Source organism: Elephas maximus, chromosome 4 (assembly GCF_024166365.1).
Source record: "Elephas maximus indicus isolate mEleMax1 chromosome 4, mEleMax1 primary haplotype, whole genome shotgun sequence".
NCBI lineage: Eukaryota > Metazoa > Chordata > Mammalia > Proboscidea > Elephantidae > Elephas > Elephas maximus.
In genome coordinates, this window is record NC_064822.1 from 171,645,535 (window position 1) to 171,664,980 (window position 19,446).

The following is a 19,446-nucleotide window of genomic DNA, read 5'->3' on the forward strand; positions in this document are numbered from 1 at the left end:
TTCGATGGGGTAACGTGACATAGAAGAAAAATTCTGTTCCAAAGCCAACAATTGTGCCCTTAATCACAGCTAACCATCTCATAAATGCTGACTGATGGCAGAAGGGTAACACAGGATGGTTTAGCTTGGTGCCAACTCATTTTTACTGATTAAAAAACTCAAAATGCAGTGTGACTGGTGGTGCACCAAATAGGAATGCCTTTCAGCACACTGCTCTGGCCCTAATATGTCCCAACCACTGTGACTGCTTTTGGGTGCTGGTAAGGGCGTAAGAGTACAATCCATCACATCTGCTGACTGTGGTTCACTGGCCTTAACTTCACTTAATACAACCATATTTGTTAGGTCCCTTCTAATTGCAAGACACACAATAAGTACCTCCAACAACATAATTTGTTACATATAAGTTAATTTTTTAATTAAAAAAAATTATTTTTAATGGAGTCAGTGTGTGCCCAGGGCAAAATAAGAAACAACTCAAGTGCTCTAAGTCGCAAACAGAATTTCAAACTCAACTTGACTTTGCACTTTTTGCTTGAAGTAAGAAACAGTCAGTCAGCTATGGGACCAAAAATAGAGAACTGATATGCGCTGAAAAAACTCCCATGTAAACATCTGAAATAAAACCTTAATTTTTTAAACTTCTTGTTATGTAGAAATTCAAACATACACAAAATTGAAGAGAAAAATATAAATTAACCCCACCTCACTCTCATGTACCATCACTTAGGTTCATCAATTAACAACACCTGACCAATCTTGTTTTTACTGTGCCCCTACCCTTTCCCTAGATACCACATGTCATCTCATCTCTAACATTCAGTAAAACCTTACAATTCTGATTAAATGTCATTAGAACTTGTTTGGTTTGTGTTTTATTTTTCATTGTCTTCTATTGTGAATATCTGTGTCAGTGAAAGAGGAAACTGGTGTTTACTGAGAGCAAGAAGAAGAAATTTTAGATTTTTTAGTTCTTCTAGAATTTCTGGATTACCTAAATATAGTTGCAAACTTTCTCCTCCTTCTACCAAGGGAGGAGACGAAGCTGGTAAGATATAACCATGCAGTTTAACAAATATTAATTGAGCACGAGAAATACAGGGTCACTATGAGTTGGCACTGACTCCGCAGCAACTAACAACATAAAAACAGAATGGAGGCTAGGTATTGGAGAAACGAAAATGAGGAAAACAAAGACCCTGTCTCCAGAATGACTGGGAAAGGCATATAAACAGACAATGTTAATATAATACGGGACAGGCTAGGATAATGGTATTCACAGAGTACTATGGGACAGAGAATAACAGCATGTAAACTAAATTAGGTATTTAAGAGAGTCTTCCAGGGAGAGATGACATATGAATAAATGCTAAAATACTGACAAACGATTATTACTAAGTCATTATAATAAGCTCAATGTCAAGTTTCCTTCAAACAGGTTTCCTTCATTTAGCTAGTTGGGGAATTAGGTGAGGAAGGCTCTTCAAAGAATATTAGTCTGGGAAGAGAGTGTAACCTCAGGCATTAATGTCAAATCAATCCAAGAGGTTAAGAGGTACAGTTGCAAATAAGAACATGCTTTAGACATACCATGGTTATCAACAGACCAAAGAATAGTCTCTGAGTATTTGCCGCGGTTGCTGAAAGTGAAGAGGATTTGAAGCACCTACTGATGAAGATCAAAGACCACAGCCTTCAGTATGGATTACACCTCAACATAAAGAAAACAAAAATCCTCACAACTGGACCAATGAGCAACATCATGATAAACGGAGAAAAGATCGAAGTTGTCAAGGATTTCATTTTACTTGGATCCACAATCAACAGCCATGGAAGCAGCAGTCAAGAAATCAAAAGACGCACTGCATTGGGCAAATCTGCTGCAAATGACCTCTTCAAAGTGTTGAAGAGCAAAGATGTCACCCTGAAGACTCAGGTGCGCCTACCCAAGCCATGGTATTTTCAATCACATCATATGCATGTGAAAGCTGGACAATGAATAAGGAAGACCGAAGAAGAGTTGTGGTGTTGGCGAAGAATACTGAACATACCATGCTCTGCCAAAAGAACAAATCTGTCCTGGAAGAAGTGTGGCCAGAATGTTCCTTAGAGGCTAGGATGGCGAAACTGCGTCTTACATACTTTGGACATGTTGTCAGGAGGGATCAGTCCCTGGAGAAGGACATCATGCTTGGTAGAGTACAGGGTCAGCGGAAAAGAGGAAGACCCTCAATGAGGTGGATTAACACAGTGGCTGCAACAATGAGCTCAAGCATAACAACGATTTTAAGGATGGCACAGGACCAGGCAGTGTTTTGTTCTGTTGTACGTAGGGTCGCTATGAGTCGGAACTGATTCGACGGCACCTAACAACAATTTGCCATGAACTGAGGGATGCATGTTTTTCATAATATTTACACACATTGAGAACAGCATCAAACATGAATTATAAGAAATGACCATATCATATACAGCAATAAAAAAGTAGCCAGTAATAAAAATATTTGAAATAACTTGTGTTCCTATTGAACAGTAGAGAAATAGTATAACTCAGGTAATACTATTTACTAGAGAAATAGTTAACTCAGGTAGAGTTAACTGCTTTCTCTCTCAAGATCTGAAAGCAATTTATACAGTGTTATACCCAGCATCTATATTATATTACATTATAATTATTTGATCATGTAGTTGTCTTTCCTTTAGATCTTTAGTCCTTGAGAATAAGGTCTGAATTTATTCATCCTGGGACTTAAACTCCATCCTCGCATCTAGTAGAATGGTTTACTGAATCAATAAATGAATGACCGATTTGATGGGTGACTTTTAATAAAGTCTAAGATACCATAAAGCATTATAGTAAAGTTAAAATTTTCAATTAAATTGTAAGAGTTTTTATTGTTTTAAGAATAGATTCTAATCCCTCTTGTTTGGTATTTTAGGCCTTTCTAAAGTGCCCTAATCTACCCTTTCAGCCTTACCTCCTCTACTCTGTCCTCTCAGTTAGATCCTGTATGTGAATCATTAATTCTTTCTGGCATGAGCTCTGTGCTTTCTCATCTCAATGCTTTAACTCAGTAATCTTTAAAAGTTTTAGATTATGCAGCCTTGTCAGTATAAAATATTTAAGCATACTTTAACACTGTACTAATGTATTATGTTTATTACTAACTAATCATAAAATTAGAAGAAAATAGACATTTTAAACAAATGAGGTAAAAATATTTAAATAGAAGTTTTAATTTTTCTTCCTATACACAATGCATTGTTTTGTAAGCACTCCACTTTGAAAGATACTGATTTACATCAAAAGAACAAACTTTATAGGGTTTTTGTGAGAATTAACTGAATTAATACATGTAAAGCTCTTAGAACAGTGCCAGGCATAGAGGAAACACTATATGAATGCCAGCTAATTTCACTGCCATCATTATCAGTTCCTTTTAACTGGAATAATGTTCCCATACCTACCCCATCCCTGTTCCTATATGTTAATTCTTTAAAAAAACTAAAAACCAAACCCATTGCCATCGAGTCAATTCTGACTCATAGCAACCCTATTGGACAAAGTAGAACTGTCCCACACGATTTCTAAGGAGCGCCTGGTGGATCTGAACTGCCACCAACCTTTTGGTTAGCAGCCATAGCTCTTAACTACTACTCCACCAGGGTTTCCAAAGCCAGGTTCAAATGCCATCTCTTCAAAGATTTATTGGAATCCATCTCTTTTCTTAAGTGGTTAGGGTTTCTCACTGCTGGAGGTACCAAATCAAGGCTATCAGAGATTAGCAAGAAGTCATGCCCAGAAGTCAAAATAAAGCTGGAACAGTTGTAAAAAATTAATGATGGGGTTATGGAAAATGATGCAAATGAAAAAAGACACAATTATTAAGTCCAAGAAAAATAAAATATACAAGAAAGGAAATATAATCATAGTACATTATCTGGCTGTATAGTAAACAATGTTTATATAGGCATAATAATACAAACAGTGACTACTACCTTAACAAATAATTGTGATATAACCATACAGAAAAGATGAAGAGTTATATAACAGCACAAAGATTCTCAGCTTTTATTAGCAGAAGTCTGAAGGACATTAATCATAAATTAGAAGTTTAGATATGTTATTTTAAGACTTACAGACAAATACAAGAAGAAACAGCTAAAATATTTCAGTGTGACTCTGAGACTGGGAAGGTAGAAACTTTTAGTACTATATAACATTTAAATTTTGTATATGTATGTATCAATCACACATTTGAAAGTAAAGGCAATTTTCTTAAGTTTTAAAATTAAAAGTCTCTCACAAGAAGGCAAATTAAGCACCTTATTTTTAGGAAAATAACATACCTTATCTGTTTGTCAATCACACCCTCTCCCCATGAGGTATTTTTGTAAACAATTTACTACTAATTTTTTTTACATGTTGCTGTAAAAAAAAAAAATAGCATAGTGTGCTTACAAAAATATGTCACGAAGGAGGAGGGCACGGTTGGCAAACAAATCTAGAAGGTATGCCTTATTTGTGTAAGAATACAGTATGTGTCCTTCAACTCTACTCTCTCCTGAAACGCCACTAAAATAACAGAGAAAAGATTTAAAAAGGCACGGAAATCTCCCAGAAGAAGAGGGGAAAAAGGCAAAGAAACAGAGACTAAGAAAGAAAAGATAAGAAATTTAACCTAAGAATTCCAGAAACCAAACAACATGATTCTAGAACGATGAGAGGAAACAGAAAGAAAAATCATCTAAGAAATTTTCCTCAAACTAAGAATCTGAGTTTTTAGATTGAAAGGGTTAATGTTCAGCAAAACAAGACAAATTATACCCAAACCAGGGCACATGAACATGAAATTTCAGAACAATAGGGACAAAGAGAAGATCCTGCAAGCTTCTGGGAAGATAAAAGAAGTTATGTACAACGGAATCTGGAGTCAAAATGGCGCCTAATTATTCTCCTCAATGGTAACATAGGAAGCTAAATGCAATGAAGCAATGCCTTCAAATTTCTAAAGAAAACTGAATACTGTCAATTATTAACTGAGAGGGCAGCATAAAGCATTTTATAACCTGCAAAAGATCAGAAAATTTACCTCCCCCACCCTCTTTCTTAGGAATCTATTGGAAGATATATTCAAAACATGAGAACCAAAAAATAGAAGACATGTAAGCCAGGAAAGAGGAAATCCAACCCCCCCCGCCCCCCCCCCACACAGAATGAGACAAAAGGACTCCTCAGGATTGTGATGACAAGAAATCCCAATACAATAATTGTGCAGAAGGCCTAGTGGGCAACCACTCCAAAATGGATCCTATTAAAAGGCTCTGGAGGGGAGGGCTGGTATGAATCCACATATTGAGAGGAGATCTGGACAAACAGAGGAGAGTTTGGGGATGAGGTAGTGATAAACAGATAGAAAACTAAGCAAAGAATGAAACAAGACAACTATAAATGCCGAGAAAAACAAAACTAGAGAGCAAAGGGAGTCACTGAATATTTCATGGCTCAACTTTGAACAGCAATCTTACTGTAAACAGAATATTAAGGTAGCCAAAACTGAGACACGGTTATACTGGTAGAACGAGAAGTTAGGGGTTGAGTGGTGGTATTGGGGCATCGGGTACTGAGACATGTCATTTACTTTGTGGCATGACTCGAAATGAGAAGAAACAACTGCAAACATCCATTAATAATCAGAACGTGGAATGTACCAAGTACGAACCTAGGAAAACTGAGTGGTCAAAAATGAAATGGAACACATAAACATCAATATTCTAGACATTAGTGAGCTGGAATGGACTGGTATTGGCCATTTTGCATCAGATAATCATATAGTCTATTATGCCAGGAACGACAAACTGAAGAGGAATGGTGTCATTTTCATCATCAAAAAGAACATTTCAAGATGTATCCTGAAGTACAACACTGTGAGTAATAGTTTCAGCTCAGTAAGTTAGGAAAGGATCTAATAGTTTATTTGGTTGGGATGCTGAAGCATGGATTACAAGGTGGCCTGCACTAAATCAAGTTGAAGTACCAGAGCTGCTTTGGTATATTGTAGAAGAAGGTAAGACTTAGGGAAATTGGCATGCTAGAGTGGATTTATCAGGATAAACCCAAAGACCCACACATGGAATGCCCAGAGGACACATATTTTACCACAGCAGTGAGGATCAAATTTGAGAAGGGAGCTCCAGCATCCCTGAAGACTGCTGTGATTGCTATTTTATGTAAGTAAGATTTGACAGGGGGAACTGCCCTAAATGAATTTAAGACACCTAACTACAATGGGGCTGATTAGAGGCCAAGGTGGTAGGGGCCAAGTGGTAGTACTCAATCGACAAAGACAAGGTGGGTGTGGTTACTGTAATGGACATCAGAGTCAAAGCAGAAATCAGAATAGTCTGACTTGTTTGGACTTACGGCATTGGCTACTTAGTCATGGTGTCCCTAGGAGTGATACAGATAGGAAATCTAATAAATATTTACTTGATCCGTACAAGTGGATAACTTCTAGGTCAAGTGAACAGCAGTCTAACTCAAATCACCAGAATAGAGTCATGGCCCCTCAATCAATTTCCAGACTGGAGTGAGTTTACAGACCTGCAACCCCTTGACTGAAGGGAAGGCTGGGTCCCCTTGAGGAAGGACTCCAATAAACTGCCAAAAACTTACACTGTTAATCTTTCTTTCAGCTTTCCCAAAGGGATCTATGGCCCTTTACGAGAGTGACTGCTGTAGAAAAGGAAATAATCAGACTTTTCGGAGATGACTGGATACTGGCTCTGAAATGACACTAGTTCCAGGAGACCCAAAACGTCACTGTGGCCCACCAGTCAGAGTGGGGGCATATGGAGGTTAGGTTATTAAAGGAGTCTCGGCTCATATCTATCTCACAGTAGGTCCAGTGGGTCCCCGAACCCATCCTGTAGTGATTTTCCCAGTTCCAGAATACATATAACACATTGAGCACTAATGACCAAAGACCAGATGAGTTATGGAATGGCATCAAGTACAGCATACATAAAAAAAGAAAGCGGTCATTAAAAAGACAGGAAAGGAAGAAAAGACCAAAATGGTTGTCAGAAGAGACTCTGAAACTTGCTCTTCTATGCAGAACAGCTAAACCAAAAGGAAGAAATGATGAAGTAAAAGAGATGAACGGACGATTTCAAAGGGTGGCTCGAGAAGACAAAGTATTGTAAGAAAATGTGCAAGGACCTGGAAACAAAATACCAAAAGGGAATAATGCGCTCAGCATTCTCAAGCTTGAAAGAACTGAAGAAAAAATTCAAGCCTCGAGCTGCAATATTGAAGGATTCTACCAGGAAAATATTAAACAACCCAGGAAGCATCAAAAGAAGAGGGAAGGAATACAGAGTCACTGTACCAAAAAGAATTGGTAACGTTCAACCATTTCAGGAGGCAGCACAAATCAAGAACCCATGGTATTGAAGGAAGAGGTCCAAGATGCACTGAAGGCATCGGCAAACACCAAGAAAGACTCCAGGAATTGACAGAATAACAACTGAAATATTTCAACAAACAGATGCAGTGCTGGAAGTGCTCACTCATCTGTGCCAAGAAATTTGGAAGACCTGGCCAACCGACTGGGAGAGATCCACATCTGTACTCATTCCAAAGAAAGGTGATCCAACAGAACGCAGAAATTATCAAACAATATCATTAATATCACGCGTGAGTAAAATTTTGCTGAAGATAATTCAAAAGCGGTTGCAGCAGTACGGAGACAGGGAACTGCCAGAAATTCAAGCCAGGTTCGGAAGAGGACGTGGACGAAGGGATATCACTGCTGACGCCAGGTGGGTCCTGGCCAAATGCAGAGAACACCAGAAAGATGTTTACTTGTGCTTTATTGGCTACACAGAGGCCTTCAAATACGTGGATCATAACCAATTACGGATACCACTGCGAAGAACTGGAATTCCAGGACACTTAATTGTGCTCATGAGGAAGCTGTACATAGACCAAGCAGCAGTCATTTGATCAGAAAAAGGGAATAGGGCTTGGGTTAAAGTCAAGAAAGGTGTGGGTCAGAGTCGTTTCCTTTTACCATACTTATTCAATCTGTATGCTGAGCAAACAACCCGAGAAACTGGACTATATGAAGAACGGGCATCAGGACTGGAAGAAGACTCGTTAACAATCTGTGACATGCAGATGACACAACCCTGCTTGCTGAAAGCGAAGAGGACTTGAAGTACTTACTGATGAAGATCAAAGACTACTGCCTTCAGTATGGATTGCTGTTAGGTGCCATCGACTTGATTCCAACTCATAGTGACCCCGTGTACAACAGAATGAAACACTGCTTGGTCCTGTGCTATGCTCACAATTGTTGTTATGCATGAGCCCATTATTGTAGCCACTGTGTCAATCCATCCTCTTTTCCACTGACACACTTTACCAAGCATGATTTCCTTCTCCAGGGACTGATCTCTCCTGACAACATGTCCAAAGTATGTAAGACACAGTCTCACCGTCTTTGCTTCTAAGGAGCATTCTGGTCGTACTTCTTCCAAGACAGATTTGTTAATTCTTTTGCCAATTCACGGTATATTCAATATTCCTCACCAATACCACAATTCAAAGGCCAGAAGATAAGCCCCCCAGGCTGGAAGTTGCAATATTGAAGGATTCTACGTGGAAAATATTAAACGACCCGGGAAGCATCAAAGGAAGATGCAAGGAATACCCATAGTCATAATGCCAAAAAGAATTGGTTGATGTTCAACCATTTCAAGAGGCAGCATGTGATCAGAAATGGATGGTACTGAAGGAAGAAGTCCAAGCTGCACTGCAGGCAGTATGGATCACATACACCTCAACATAAAGAAAACAAAAATCCTCACAACTGGACCCAAAGCAACATCAGGATATACAGAGAAAATACTGAAATTGTCAAGGATTTCCTTTTACTTGGATCTACAAGCAACGCCCATTGAAGCAGCAGTCAAGAAATCAAGTGATACATTGCATTGGGCAAATCTGCTTCAAAAGATCTCTTTAAAGTGTTAAGAAACAAAGGACTAAGGTGCGCCTGACCCAAGCCAAGGTGTTTTCAATCATATATGCATGTGAAAGTGGGACAACGAATAAGGAAGACCAAAGAAGAATTGATGCTTTTGAATTATGTTGTTGGCAAAGAATGGTGAACATATCATGGACTGCCAGAACAACAAACAAATCTGTCTTGGAAGAAGTACAGCCAGAACGCTCCTTAGAAGCAAGGATGGTGAGACTTCATCTCACATACTTTGCACATGTTATCAGGAAGGACCAGTCCCTGGAGAAAGACACTACACTTGGTAAAGTAGAGGGTCAGCCAAAAAGAGGAAGACCCTCAATGAGATGGGCTGACACAGTGGCTGCAACAATGGACTCAAGTGTGGCAAGGATTGTGAGGATGGCACAGGACCAGGCAATGTTTCATTCTGTTGTACATACAGTCACTATGAATCAGAACGGACTCGATGACACCTAACAGAAACAACATTGGAGTATGTGAAAGAAAGCTAAATACTTATATTTCATTAGTAATAGATAATTAGAAATTTTTATGAAGTCCAATTATATTATTTAGATACACAGAACTAAATGCTAAAAGAAATAGTTAAAAAAAAAAAACTGCTTATAGGGAGTAAAAAAAAAAAACTTTGGAAATGGGAAATGGTAGCTGAGAAGGACTGCTTCTCTTAACAAGCCTTGTAAAACTACTGACTCTTCGACTGTGAACATGAATAACTTTGGAAAAAAGAGAAAAATATTGAGAGTGAAAGGGAACTGGATCTAAGAAAAAAATGTATGACCTATTCCCACCGATTTCTATATGAGGGCTGTGGTATGACAAATAACTGGGTGAGCTGAGTTTAGGAGTCAGTTTGTAAAATACGACCATTTCCCCGGATTCCTCCAGGTGGAAGAAATTTCTTTCTGTGAACTTGTTTATCTGTCCACACAGGTTTTATATAGCACTTGCTACTTTTTGTCTTCTAAACATTCTTTTTAAATTTCTTGCTCTGAAATTGGGAGGTGTATGTATTAATATCTCTCACGTGGTTACTAAAAGAATTAAGTTCAACAACGTATGTGAAAGTGCCCTGTGAAGTCTAACGTATTACGGAATTGACAATTATGAGGTCTTAAAAACATTGCTGTAGCGTCGACTCCAACTCTTAGCGACCCTACAGAAAAGGGTGGAATTGCACATAGGGTTTCCAAGGCTGTGAACCTTTATGGAAGCGGATCGCCACATCTCTCTCCCCAGAGCGGCTAGTGGGTTCAAACTGCCAACCTTTCCTTTCGTTTAGCAGCTGAGTGCTTAACCACTTATTGCCCCTGTTAGACCAAAACTCCATGAAGGCAGAATCTATATTTGAATCAGTTCTTAATTTCTACAAAATTGGACTGTACATTATACAAATAAGTAATGAGATAAAAATTTGAGGATTGAATTCATGTAAATATTATTAGTTAATAACATTAATTACCTTCTATAATGATTACCATGAATACTCGTTTTGAAGTTCAATTAAAACCAGACTTTCTCTGAATTGCTAACTACAATTCGAAGTAAGGTAATTCAAAGGTTACATCTACCAGATCATATTAAAAGTTATTCTGAGCTTATTCATTTTATAAAACCAATCAATATAAAGGCATTCAGTTGATTTTTGGAATATTAAAATATATCACGTGCCCTTAGATTTACACAGTTATACCCTTCTATCAGCTGAACATAAAAGATGTTTCAAAAGGTTTTTACTCTTACCTGTAACACAGCAGCAAATAAGAATACTACTATGAAGATTACAGTTAAAGAAGTATGACCACTTTTCATCAGATGAATAGTGTAGAGGAAAATCAAGTGTCCAGGAATCACTAAAAGCAGCAGAACTTGGGCAGACTTATTATTTACTCCTGTAATATAAAATGTGAAAGTCATTAAAACAAAATCACATTTTGGTTAATAAGTCACAGTTAGTAAAATTTGAAGATTGCATTCTAATTACTATGCTGCATAGCATTACATAAAATTCAATTACTAGAAATACTTTTTGGCTATGTACAATTCACTTAATTCTATGAAATTTCCAACATATGTTATATAATTAAATGAAAGGTGGTTGCTAGAAATTTGCTATGAAGAACATCGGCCAGGCTTTAATATCCAACTTAAAAACAGAAGGAACAGAAAACATAAAGTTCTTAAAGTATTAGAATGTTTTAATTGTTATTTACTCCTTTAGAGTTCTATCAGTGATACAATAAGGCTGGGGGATCTTCATTCAAAAATCAATAATCACATTTATTTTCATCAAGAAATTTTGAGCTTTAGAAATTGTGGTCTTAGTTTTTGGAAATCACATGCCTGGATGATATAAACAATGCAGTGTTCCTTATAACTAAGGTTATCTTCTCTCATTCTGTTTGTTTGGGATTGAACGCCAAGGCCTGCAAGATTAATATATGAAAGGCAATACATGTATCTCCCTAAATTACCTAGCAATGCTTTCTTATGTGCATAAGGTTCCTCTCTGCTGATTCATAAACAAGGTATCTCAGAGAGAGGGATAAAAGTGAAACATTATAAAATTTTCTTAGCAACTGCAGAATTAATACAAATGATTTTTGTGTTCACTGAAATTAGCCGTAGACACATCCAAACACCTTGAGGGACCGCGTAACTGGGACAGAGGGCTGGGGACCACAGTTTTGAAGGACATCTACGTCAACTGGCATAACATAGTTCATAAAGAAAATGTTCTACATCCTACTTCAGTGAGTAATGTCTGGGGTCTTAAAGGCCTGTGAGCAGCCATTTAAGATATATCTATTGGTCCCAAACCTACCCAGGGCAAAGGAAAATGAAGAAAACCAAAGACACAAGGAAAATATTAGTCCAAAGGACACAGGGACAACATGAACCAAGCCTCCACCAGCCTGAGCCCATAAGAACCAGATGGTTCCCGACTACCACCATTGACCGCTCTGACAGGGATCACAATAGAGGGTCCCGGGCAGAACAAGAGAAAAATGTAGAACAAAATTCAAATTTACAAAAAAAGACCAGACCTACTGGTCTGACAGAGACTGGAGGAATCCCCGAGACTATGGCCCCTGAACACCCTGCTAGCTCAGAAATGAAGCACTCCTGAAGTCCACCTTTCAGTCAAAGATTGGACAGGCCTATAAAACAAACAATAATACACATTGGGAACATATTTCTTAGTTTAGTCAAGTATATGAGACCAAATGGGCAATACCTGCCCAAAAGCAAGGGAGAGAAGGCAGGAAGGGACAAGAAAACTGGACAAATGAACACAGAGAACCCAAGGTGGAATGGGAAAGAGGGAGAGTGCTGACACACTGCAGGGATTGCAATCAAAGTCACAAAGAAATCTTCATATACATTTTTGAATTAAAAAAAAAAGAAATAGAAAAACTGTACAATATACACCTCCCCTCAAAAACAGCTATTCAACAAATGCTGTCTACCTCAGATGGTAATAGTTTCTGATATAAAATATGCAAAAATTAAAAATATATATAAAAATATGTAATGGTAATCTCAGATAGCAATAGTTTCTGATATAAAATATGCAAAAATTTACGAGAACATACCTGGACCAAAAAAAGTTCTAAATGGGTAATAACAACCTTTGGGTTCATCAGGCAATTCTCCCGGAATGCTATGTAAATGGAGGTAGGTAGAAATCCTGCTAGCCTGAATGGCCACCAAATTACCACCAATACCTGAAACATAAGGAAAGACAAAGTAGTTACTCTCATATTTTAAACAACTTGCAGACATTCAACTAAAAGCAACTCCTTTTATGGCACATCCTGGGTCAATAAAACAAAATAAAGAGTTTCTTCCAAAATGTTGATTTATTTAATGTTGAAGTAGATATTCTAAAGATATAAAATCATTGTTCTGAAAGATTCAATAATTATTTTTTCCAACCTGATTCACTGTCTGGTCTAGAAATACATCAAAGCAAGAAATTTTTAAAAATTACTATCAAAACCAAGATACAGAACTATGTAATAAGATGTTTCATCTTTCTCACCTTAATAAGAGGGAAAATAAGGTGGATTTATTCAAATAGACAGGCTTGATCATTTCCTTCTCAGATACTAAAGAATTTTGTATAAGGCACTGGAGGAAAAAAACAAAAAGCAACTCCAGGAAATCATCTTTCAACCTATCTTATCCTCTGATATACTCTGAGGAAGAGGAATTGATGCCAGGGGGTAAAATAAATTCTAAACAGATACCCAAACTTTTACCTTTGGCAAAGTATGAGAGGAAAAGACACTTGTCATTAAAGTAAGTAGGGAGAAAGGAACTGAAAATTTCAAATTCTTACAATGTTGAGTGTTGGCTAGCTAATACTAACGTCAGTAGTCTACCAAGGGAGGAAGAACAAGAGCACAGCAGTTAATCCTCCCGTCCTACTGGCACACAGCACTACAGGCTTCACACTAAGCAGATGGTAGCAGAAAAAAAAAAAAGCCCACTGATAAATCTTAAGCTAGGGGTACACTGAAGGAGCCCTGGTGACACAGTAGTTAAGTGCCAGCTGCTAACTGAAAGATTGGTGGTTAAAACCCACCAGCTGCTCTGCAGAAGAAAGATGTGGCAATCTGCTTCCATAAAGATTAGAGCCTTGAAAACCTGATGGGAACAGTTCTACCCTGTCTTACAGAGTCACCATAAGTCAGAATCGACCCAATGGCAATGGGTTTGATTTTGGTTTGGGTACAGTGAACGGAACTTTAACAGCTGTAACAGCCAAATTGAGCTCAACTACTAATAAAATTAACTCAATTCTCTATAGTAATGACCTAACAAAAGAAAACAGTTTCATATTTCTAGGCATCAATAATATTCATCTCAATCTCTAATGTTCTTTTATATACAATGTCCACCATTCAATAAAAAATAACAAACACAGTAGAAAGCAATAAAGAAAGCAGACCAAGATGTTGTCTGTGGATTTTTGGTAAATGCCCTTTATCATGTTAAGGAGGTTCTGAGTGTTTTTGTTACGAAAGGGTATTGAGTTTCGCCAAAAGATTTTGATGTATCTATTGAGGGCATTTATGAAAATCCCACAGCTAACATCACATTCAGTGGTGAAAGACTGAAAGCTTTCTCCCTAAGATCAGGAACAAGACAAGGATGTCTGCTTTTACCATTGCTATTAAACACTGCATTGAGACTCTTAGCCAGAGCAATTAGGCATATAAAAAAATAAATACATAAAAGGCTTCCAAATTGGAAAGAAATAAAACTATCTCTATTTGAATCATATGACATGATTCTATGTATAGAAAATCCTGAAGAATTAAAAACAAAACAAACAAAGAAAAAAACCTAGCACTAGAGCTAATAAATGAATTCAGCAAGTTGCATGCTACAAGATCAATGTACAAAAACTGGTTGTGTTTCTATTAACCAGCAATGAACAATCCAAAAGGAAATTAAGAACACAATTCCATTTATAATAGCATCCACTATTTATGGATCAGTTTATCAGAACTTATACTAATAAAAAAAAAATAGACAAGAATAATTTTCAACGCATTATAAGTCCCTCCACGTCCATAAGGAGCCCTGATAGCACAGTGCTTAAGCACTTGGCTGCTAACAGGTTGGCGGTTCGACCCAGTAGCTGTTTCATGGGAGAAAGATGTGGCAGTCTGGTCCCATAAAGATTATAGCCTTGTAAACCCTAGGAAGGATTCTACTCTGTCCTACAGGTTGCTACGAATCAGAATTAACTTGAGGCAGTGGGTATATAATGGGTATACATACCCACACATAGAAAAACATTTTAAATACTTTTTTATTTCTTCTAACATCAATAGTAACAACAATAAACACATAAACAACAGCAACAAAAAGGCTATTGTAAAAATAAACAGCAAGGAACTGCATCTAAAGACAATCTCTAAAAATCAAACTACACAGCTAAAAGTCAAATTCAAGCTGCAAGGCACTTAAAATCCCTAATAATGATACAAATTATGCTTCAAGACGAGTCAGTGCATTCTACTCACTTATGAGGTAGTTGCTGTTGTTCGGTGCTGTGGAGTCGGTTCCAACTCATAGCGACCCTATGTACAACAAAGGAAACACTGCCCAGTCCTGCGCCATCCTTACAACCCATTGTTGCAGCCACTGTGTCGATCCATCTCGTTGAGGGTATTCCTTTTTTTTTTGCTGATCCTCTGATTTACCAAGCATGATGTCCTTCTCCAGGGACTGGTCCCCCCTGATAACATGTCCAAAGTATGTGAGATGAAGTCTCGTAACCTTGCTTCTAATAAGCACTCTGTACTTCTTCCAAGACAGATCTGTTCATTCTTCTGGCAGTCCATGGTATAATTCAATATTCTTCGCCTACATCACAATTCAAATGTGTCAATTCTCCTTCAACCTTTCGTTTGCATTGTCCAGCTTTCACATGCATATGAGGTGATTGAAAAGATCATGGCTTGGGTCAGGTGCACCCGAGCCCCTTGTGTTTCTTCTAAGACTGATTCGTTCATTATTTTGGAAGTCCACGGTATATTTAATATTCTTTGCCAACACCACAGTTTGAATGCATTGATTTTTCTTTTGTCTTCCTTTTTCATTGTCCAGCTTTTGCATGCATATGAAGCCATTAAAAAGCCCATAGTTTGGGTCAGACACACCTTAGTTATGAAAGTGACATCTTTGCTTTCAGAAACTTTAAAGAGGTATTTTGCAGCAGATTTGCCCAATGTAATACATTGTTTGATTTCTTGGCTGCTAATTCCATGAGCATTGATTACTGATCCAAGTAGAATGAAATCCTTGACAACTTCAGTTTCTTCAGCAATGAAATTAAGAACCCGAAATCCTAAAATAAACTCATGCAGGACTTCATTCAAATCACCCCGAATATACTGGAGAAGGAGATTTTTGAGCAAGAAGGGTTACAGAACAATTCTAACAGTATGTCTAGACCGGGGGCTAAGAGTCAAAAGCTCTGGTGACATCAGAGAAAATCAGAAGGCAGCAATCCTCTGGCCAGGACTATCAACCATTGTTGGTCCAAGGTGCCAGAAGCAAGATAGGTTTTCTCCCCAAACAAATGAGGTGAGACTCTCATGGTTTTTTTTTTTTCAAATAATAGGATTATCTGGTTGTTGTTAGATGATGAGTTCCTAGCTTGATGATTCAGGATCCAGTAATAGGTGGCATAATATAGAAATCCAGTTCTAGCAGCATTCAAATCTGAGCAGTTTATCTGGAGTATACATCAGTATTAGACTCAGAAATCTAGCTTGTGGTTTTGTTAACAGTTTGTCTATATTACCTATATATTTCCTAGTACCTAGAAAAGTTTTAGCATTTATTGCTTTCTAATGATACAAATTTGTTGTGATGGAAATAAGAATATTTTTCTAAACACAGAAAAAAAATTAAGTAGAGAAATAGGAAAACTATGAACCTCCTCCTTTTTCACTTAAGCGAGAGACTGATTTCTTTTTGTGTCAATGCCCCAAATATAAAACAATTTAAAGACTCTTTTCAAAACTGAAATGTAGCTTCATAATTTCCTCATCACATCTCATTTAATAAATTAAAAAAATTTAAAATGCAGTTCATGGTAAATATGTTTAAAAAATACATCCCAGGGAGTTCTGAAAAACTTTCTAAGGGAAAATAAATTTCTTTAAAAATGTGTTTAAAGGGGAAACAAGGCCAAATTAACTAGGTGCAATAATTAAGGCATACAATGCAGAGCTTTATTCTCTGCAGAATTCAGGCTCTGGCTCAAACCCCATGGGCTTGAATACTGCATAGGCCAAGTACTAGCTGTGACTTTAGTGATATTTAACCTCTTGGATCATCAGTTTTCTTACCTGAAAAATTAGGTTAAGTTAATATCTACATCATAAAGATGTTGTGTGAATAACAAAATTAAATGAAAGTTTAAACATAATTAAAAATAAATAAAATAATGCATACATGAAAGATGCTTATCACAGTTTCTGGACATGGTAAAAGTTCAACAAAAGTTACATAGTATTATTATTAATAAACAATTTATACAAATAATATGATTCTAACTTGGTATTTTAATTATAGGTCTTGACAAGTTGCTGGAGAATTTATTGGTCAGAAGATGGCTAGAAAACGTGTTGTTTTTCAATTCAAAAATTATTTTGATTAAAAAGAAAAAAAATCACTTGGTGTCCATATCTTAAATAATCCTTTAAACTGCCTTCTGTTTACTCAATGAATTTTCCACTAGAAGCTAGTGATGACTACAAAACATCTGGATTTTCTAAATCTAAGCTCGTTTTCTAAAGTAAACAACTAGACTAGAACATTCAATAATCGGCATGCACTGGTACTCATTTGATAATAACACATAAGACCAGAAATTTACACCTCTAACTGGAAGCAAATTAATATATCCTAGAAGAGAAACAGGTAAAAAATTATTTATCTATACAACACAAGCACTTTTACAAAGACTTACTGGGCACCTAGGGGTAAACAAATAAGAAACTGCCTTGTAATCTTCCACGGATTTCTCTTCATAGCCTCCAAAAGGGAGAAGAATCTAATATTAAGAATTATACTTAATGCAAAGCAAACAATCGCCTTTAGAAACAGTCTTATTTCTTTTAATCTTATCATGCTTTGTGTGAAAGCTTCAGCTTAAGTTAGTTTCTCATTCAAAAATTTATACACATATTGTTTTGCGACATCAGTTGAAATCCCCACAATGACAGCGCTCTCCTCCTTTCCACCCCAGGTTCCCTGTGTCCATTTGTTCAGTTCCTGTCCCTTCCTGCCTTCTCGTTTTGCATTTGGGCAGGAGTTGCCCATTTAGTCTGGTGTATTTGATTGAACTAAGAAGCATATTCCTCACATGAGTTACTGTTTATTTTACAGGCCTGTCTAAGCTTTGTTTGAATAGTAGGCTTCAGGAGTGGTTTCATTTCTGAGTTATCGGAGGTAATCTCGGAGGTTCCCCAGTCTCTGTCAGATCAGTAAATTTGGTCTTTATTCATGAAATGAATTTTGTTCTACAGTTTTCTCCTGCTCTGTCCAAGATTCTCTGTTGTGATCCTTGTCAGAGGAGTCAGTGGTAGTAGCCGGGCACCACCTGGCTTTTCTGGGTTCTGGCTTGTGGAGGCTCTGGTTCATGCGGTCCTTTTGTCCTTGGGCTAATATTTTCCTTTTGTCTTTGGTTTTCTTCATTCTCCTGTGCTCCGGATGGGATAGGACCAACAGACGTTCAGATACATATTGAAATGGCAGAAATGTGACACAGGAAGGCATGGATGGCAGTCTTCTCATCTTCCTCTACTCTGGGGATTCTACTGAAGGAATGTTCTAGTGGGTATTTTCTTAGCTATGGAACGCTTCAGTGCAAATGCAGGAAAACATAAGCTACTCAGTCTCAGAAGATCTATTCTATCTGCAACTTCCCTTGGATTGAGTTTGAAACAAAAGGCTACTAAGTAGTTGTAGAGTCTTCTAAAAACCACAGATTTGTTGGTAGAACTTTACAGAACTGTTTATCGCTTCTTTGTAACCACTGACAGTTATCATATCTGATAATAAATATAAATAAACCCTTAGGATCAACTTATCACTTTCCTCTTCCCTGTATTCCTTGACCTGTCTCACTCTGTAGTCCAGGAAACACAGACGTAACTGGGGTTATAATTACACCAAACTAAAAATAATACGAACTGAGAATTTATAAAGAGGCTCCTATAATTTTTCCAGATAAGGTAAATAAAATTTTACAGTAAACAACATAATTAGTGAAGGAACTGATCACAGTTTTAAGCTCCCATGGTCTTATCACAACAACTGGTAATATATTTAAACTATAGCTGAATTACTATCTTGGAATAGCTTTCACTAATGTAAAAAATGTTTTCTTCCTATTATGACATATATTATGTTTCCACTAAGAGCTAGTCTATAAACATTCCTTTTAAGTTACTTAAATGCTTCAGAGACTAATTGCATTACTAAAGCTAGTGGAGACCATCTAAAAAGTCTCACATAAATTAGTAACATTTGTAAAAACAGCTTGTCAATATACTAAATAATTAGTGAGAGTCCACAGTATCCCCAAGACCTAATTTTAGGTGTCTTTTTTTTTTATTATACTAGAATAATGGAAAACCTGGTGGCGTAGTGGTTAAGGGCTACGGCTGCTAACCAAAGGGTTGGCAGTTCAAATCCGACAGGCACCTTGGAAACTCTATGGGGCAGTTCTACTCTGTCCTATACGGTCACTATAAGTCGGAATCGACTCAACGGCACTGGGATACTAGAATAAGCTAATTGGGTAATATAACATTTGATAACATGAAAAAATTATCAGTGGTTCATCTTTGTTATTGCTGTT

At 37.2% G+C, this 19,446-nt stretch overlaps 1 protein-coding gene across 11 annotated transcripts in view; it reads right to left on the reverse strand.

Annotated features, from left to right (window-relative positions):
- SLC41A2 (solute carrier family 41 member 2) overlaps positions 1 to 19,446 on the reverse strand; it is a 164,469-nt gene that overhangs the window by 39,485 nt on the left and 105,538 nt on the right. For all 11 annotated transcript variants that reach the window (XM_049884245.1, XM_049884246.1, XM_049884242.1 and 8 more), the window contains 2 exons: positions 12,647 to 12,778; positions 10,794 to 10,942 (listed from right to left, as the gene is read on the reverse strand). In XM_049884245.1, the coding sequence (XP_049740202.1) occupies positions 10,794 to 10,942; positions 12,647 to 12,778 (281 nt within the window). The remainder of the gene's footprint in view (positions 1 to 10,793; positions 10,943 to 12,646; positions 12,779 to 19,446) is intronic.